This window comes from Etheostoma spectabile, chromosome 7 (genome assembly GCF_008692095.1).
Source record: "Etheostoma spectabile isolate EspeVRDwgs_2016 chromosome 7, UIUC_Espe_1.0, whole genome shotgun sequence".
NCBI classification, from domain to species: Eukaryota; Metazoa; Chordata; class Actinopteri; order Perciformes; family Percidae; genus Etheostoma; species Etheostoma spectabile.
Window position 1 is genome coordinate 18268325 of NC_045739.1, and position 3902 is coordinate 18272226.

A 3902-nucleotide genomic window follows, 5' to 3' on the forward strand; every position below is an offset into this window, starting at 1 on the left:
GTGTGTGTGTGTGTGTGTGTGTGTGTGTAAGTGGGGAGTGTGTGGTAGAGCAAGTAAGAGAGTGACAGTGATTAGCTTCGGAGCGAGTACGGACTCTAGAGTCATAGTGAGAGAAACAAAGTGTTTGCACTGCGTTTTCTGACCAAGGTGGGACATCTGTAGCAGGAAAAGTTAACCCTCTCTCTGATTTCATGTTGTTTATGGAGAAAGAGAACCCGTAAATTAATAGGGGAAATTGTAATGCTACCAAGCATAGACGGCGCCAGGGAAGGGGTTGGGGTTGCTCTAGCTACACCTAGGATTCCCATAGCACCCCCTCAGCACCCCCAAGAAGATGCTGCTGTGGAAAAAAAAAATCACTAATGTATTAATTTAAATTTAAAAAACAAATGAATACATTATGAAAACAAACCGATTATTTTCAGAACAAAAGCGTGGAGCAAACACAGGTGATACTATTTGGCCAATGGGTGCAGCCCACATTAAACTTTTGACCTTACTTCCGCAGTAACGTATTTACACAAAAAACAGTGCAATATTTGGAGCTGTTAGGGTTAGCAAAGTGAATGTAACGTTAGTAATGGGTCATTTTTTACTACATAAACATCAACAGCATGTGTGCAAGTATGAATACTGTGTGAGGATGCATGTGTGTATGTTTCTGTGTGTGTGTGTGTTTATGTGTGTAGTTGGCTGTGTGTGATATTTTGACCTGCTGAATTACTCTTCTGCAAATATAAGCTACTGTATGAGACCTGCAGTAATGATTGTGTGAACCCGGCTTGTTGGCTGGTATTTGAAATATGTTTTCGGTGGGCTAACTAATTTCATGGTGCTCTTGTATCGGCAACTTTAGTGCATGAAAAACATAAATCTCTCTCTCCCTCTTGTTCGCTCGCTTAGTGGGAGCGTACGTAGCCCCGGCGTAGATTTAACGCAGAAGCATAAATCACGCTTTAGTGCTTGTAGTTTCTGTGGCCTAACATGGCTCAACTGTGTGCCTCAATGCCTGAATACTGTGGGGATTTTTAACAGGTATTCAATGGTCTGACTCAACTATGAGCTGCCCATAATACTCTCTGCAGCATTTCTGCAGAGTCCCTCATACAATACTGTGACATAATGTGTGATAAGTGTGGCACTGTTAGTGAGTGTTAGTAACACCTTAAACTGTGTTAGGAACTACAAGAGTAAAAGCAGGGTAACACTGACTGAATCAGAGGGTGCATGATCATATTTTCTTCAGTGTAAACACACAGCTGATCTAAAACAAATGTTCAGAGCTCAAACACCACAAACTATCGCTTAGTTAATAATTAGTAAAATCCATATTTATGTTTTGATCAAAATGTGAAAAAAGGCTACATTGTACTGTAAATGGTCAACACACAATTTCACAACAGTACATAACCATTAGTGTGTTTGAAAATGTACTACTTCTCTGGAAGGGAAACAGGAAAATTGTAGATTTAACAAGTGATCTTGCTGCAAACATTAGAACCACATGTCTTTGTACTTTTGTGTTCTTTATGGCAACGTTTAAGTCTCTGGGTGTCTTAGTGCTTTATTGATTTAACCCCACTTTCCCTACTTCACACACACATCCACCTGGCACTGGTGTTGATGGGTGTGGCCTAACATCTCTCGACATGCAGTCAGACATCAGCGAGTCAACTCATCCTACCTGTTAGGGCAGGGTTTGATCGGAGTCAATAACAATGACTAACAAAATCAACATTCCCATATACGTCTGCACTACAAGAAGCCCATGTGTGTTATCTGAGCCTGTACAGCACAAACCATTGCACACACTACAAGCAATTCATAATAGCCTGTAAAGAAACATTTATCATCAGTCAAAATTTTCCCAGGATAATTATTTTTTTTACCTAAGCTCGAATGTCAACTCTCTACAGAGACATTTGACTTGTACTTACTCTGTGGATGATTCCAGCCTTGTGAATGTACTGCAGAAAGGGAGAGACAGAGCGGGTAGCAGACATTTATATTGCAGTTACATCCAAAATGTATGTATGGTAAACGTTTGCATGATGGTTTTATTAGTATGCCTGTTTTCACTATGAACAACTCTCTATTATAGTTTAATATAGTATAGTATTTATTATATTGCATTAATCTGTCTTTACTTTTTCAAATAACCAGGAGAGATAGAGAGTACCTCTCTCCTATTCTGTAATTGTGTATAATTGTGTTGTATTAACTCATGTAAGGCACAAAAGGTTGACACTCCACTGCACCCTTCAGTATATAGTACTATTTTACTATTTATTCTATTTAGGTTATATTTATTTATTGTTTGTTTATATCTGTGTCTTGTACTTCCCCCCCCATCCCTTACTGCTGCAATAGTAGGAATTTCCCCATTGTGGGATTAATTAAGGATTTAAAATCTTGAATCTTTGAATATAACAATGCATGCATGTAACTGAAGTGCAGAAAATTCACTAAACTTATTGTAGCATATATAAAATACAGTACAATTCTGGCATGAATGTGTTACATGATAACCTAGGAAAGTATTCAGTGAGGTTTTAATAAATTATAATTAAGTTTCACTAATGTTCTCATTATGCTTTATAATAAAATTGTGCATTTCTGAAAGGTCAGCTTTTCCCGGCTCACCCTGAGTCCACAGAGCATCTGGTAGACGAGAAACTGGACTTTGTCTTCTGTGAGATGACCTCGCACCTTTGACAGGTCAGTAAACATGTAAGGCATCACCAGGTAGCTGAGAAAAAGGGAGGGAGACAGGCAGAGTGATTATTGTGTTTTTAAGCTACACCCTGTTAATGCTGTAATCCATGGCTTTTTCAACTTTGATTAAGGAGCTTAGAGTGCTGTTGTATGTTTACATAACAATCATATTTCATTAAACCTTCAATATACTCTTCCTCTTTGCAGTATCCTCCTAATTTTCTCCTGCAAAAGTCTAATTTAGGTCCAATTAAGATCATGAGACCTACAGTATGTGACAACAGTTCAGGCCTTATCGCCTAACATTAGTGGCCGACCTCACTACAACCTTTGTGGCAGAGTGGCAGCAAATCCCTGCAGCCAGGTTCAAAATTCTTGTGAAAAGCCTTCTGTTATTGCAGAATACTAATGTCCGTGGATTTAATATAACCTGTTCAGCATTTACACACGGGTGTACTATTTCGGTGTCTACATACATTTAACCATTTAGTGGCCTTTGCTTCAAATTAATGAAAAGAGGCGTTGTCTGTTTTTGCCTGAGTGCTTACTAATCTGCCGAAAAATACTCACAAGTCCTGGATTTCTTCAAGGCTTGAGGCAGGTGAAAACACATCAAGAAGTCCTATCACCTGATTGGAATGAAAGGGCGACGTGACAAATACAGAGACATGGGAGCAGACTTGAGGAGCTGAAGTATTAACAGGATTATCCTATCTAAAATGCAAAATGATTATGCTATTTAAAGATTCAAAAACAAATGTCACATCTACAGACTGTTAAAGGAAGAAGAAGACATGTTCAATTTTATCAATTTACGTTTTCATGCTTCATGTGTTTGAGCAGTCGGAGCTCTCGGTAGGCCCTCTTGGCAAAGATCTCTGACTGGAAGGGCCTGTGGAGCTTCTTGATGGCCACTTTCTCTTTAGTCTTCTCATTTATTGCTGAGCTGTGATGAATAATAGAAAACAAGTCATTTTAGTCTGCCCGTGCCTCCTAGTATCACTATGAGTTCCCTCTTTTTAAGTCAGAGCAGTGAGAAAATGACAGGATGGTCTATTTTGGGGTTTCACTCAAAAAAATCTTCCAACAGCAAAGACGTTCTCAGATGGAGGAACTGTAAGTGGGACTCATTCTATAACTGAGTGTGGGGGGGAAGGGGGGGGCTGTGGTTTATTAAGTATAAATAT

General features: G+C 39.1%; 1 protein-coding gene and 1 long non-coding RNA gene across 2 annotated transcripts in view; one reads left to right on the forward strand and one right to left on the reverse strand.

The window, feature by feature from the left end:
- Positions 1-3902, reverse strand: part of mapk13 (mitogen-activated protein kinase 13) — an 11130-nt gene that overhangs the window by 5011 nt on the left and 2217 nt on the right. Inside the window, exons 2-5 of the mRNA XM_032521999.1 lie at positions 3532-3661; positions 3286-3344; positions 2644-2749; positions 1938-1967 (exon numbers count right to left, since the gene is read on the reverse strand). Coding sequence (XP_032377890.1) covers positions 1938-1967; positions 2644-2749; positions 3286-3344; positions 3532-3661 — 325 coding nt within the window. The remainder of the gene's footprint in view (positions 1-1937; positions 1968-2643; positions 2750-3285; positions 3345-3531; positions 3662-3902) is intronic.
- LOC116693199 (uncharacterized) lies at positions 1939-2746 on the forward strand. The gene is made up of 2 exons (XR_004332866.1): positions 1939-2027; positions 2624-2746. It is a non-coding gene; the product is annotated as an uncharacterized LOC116693199 (long non-coding RNA).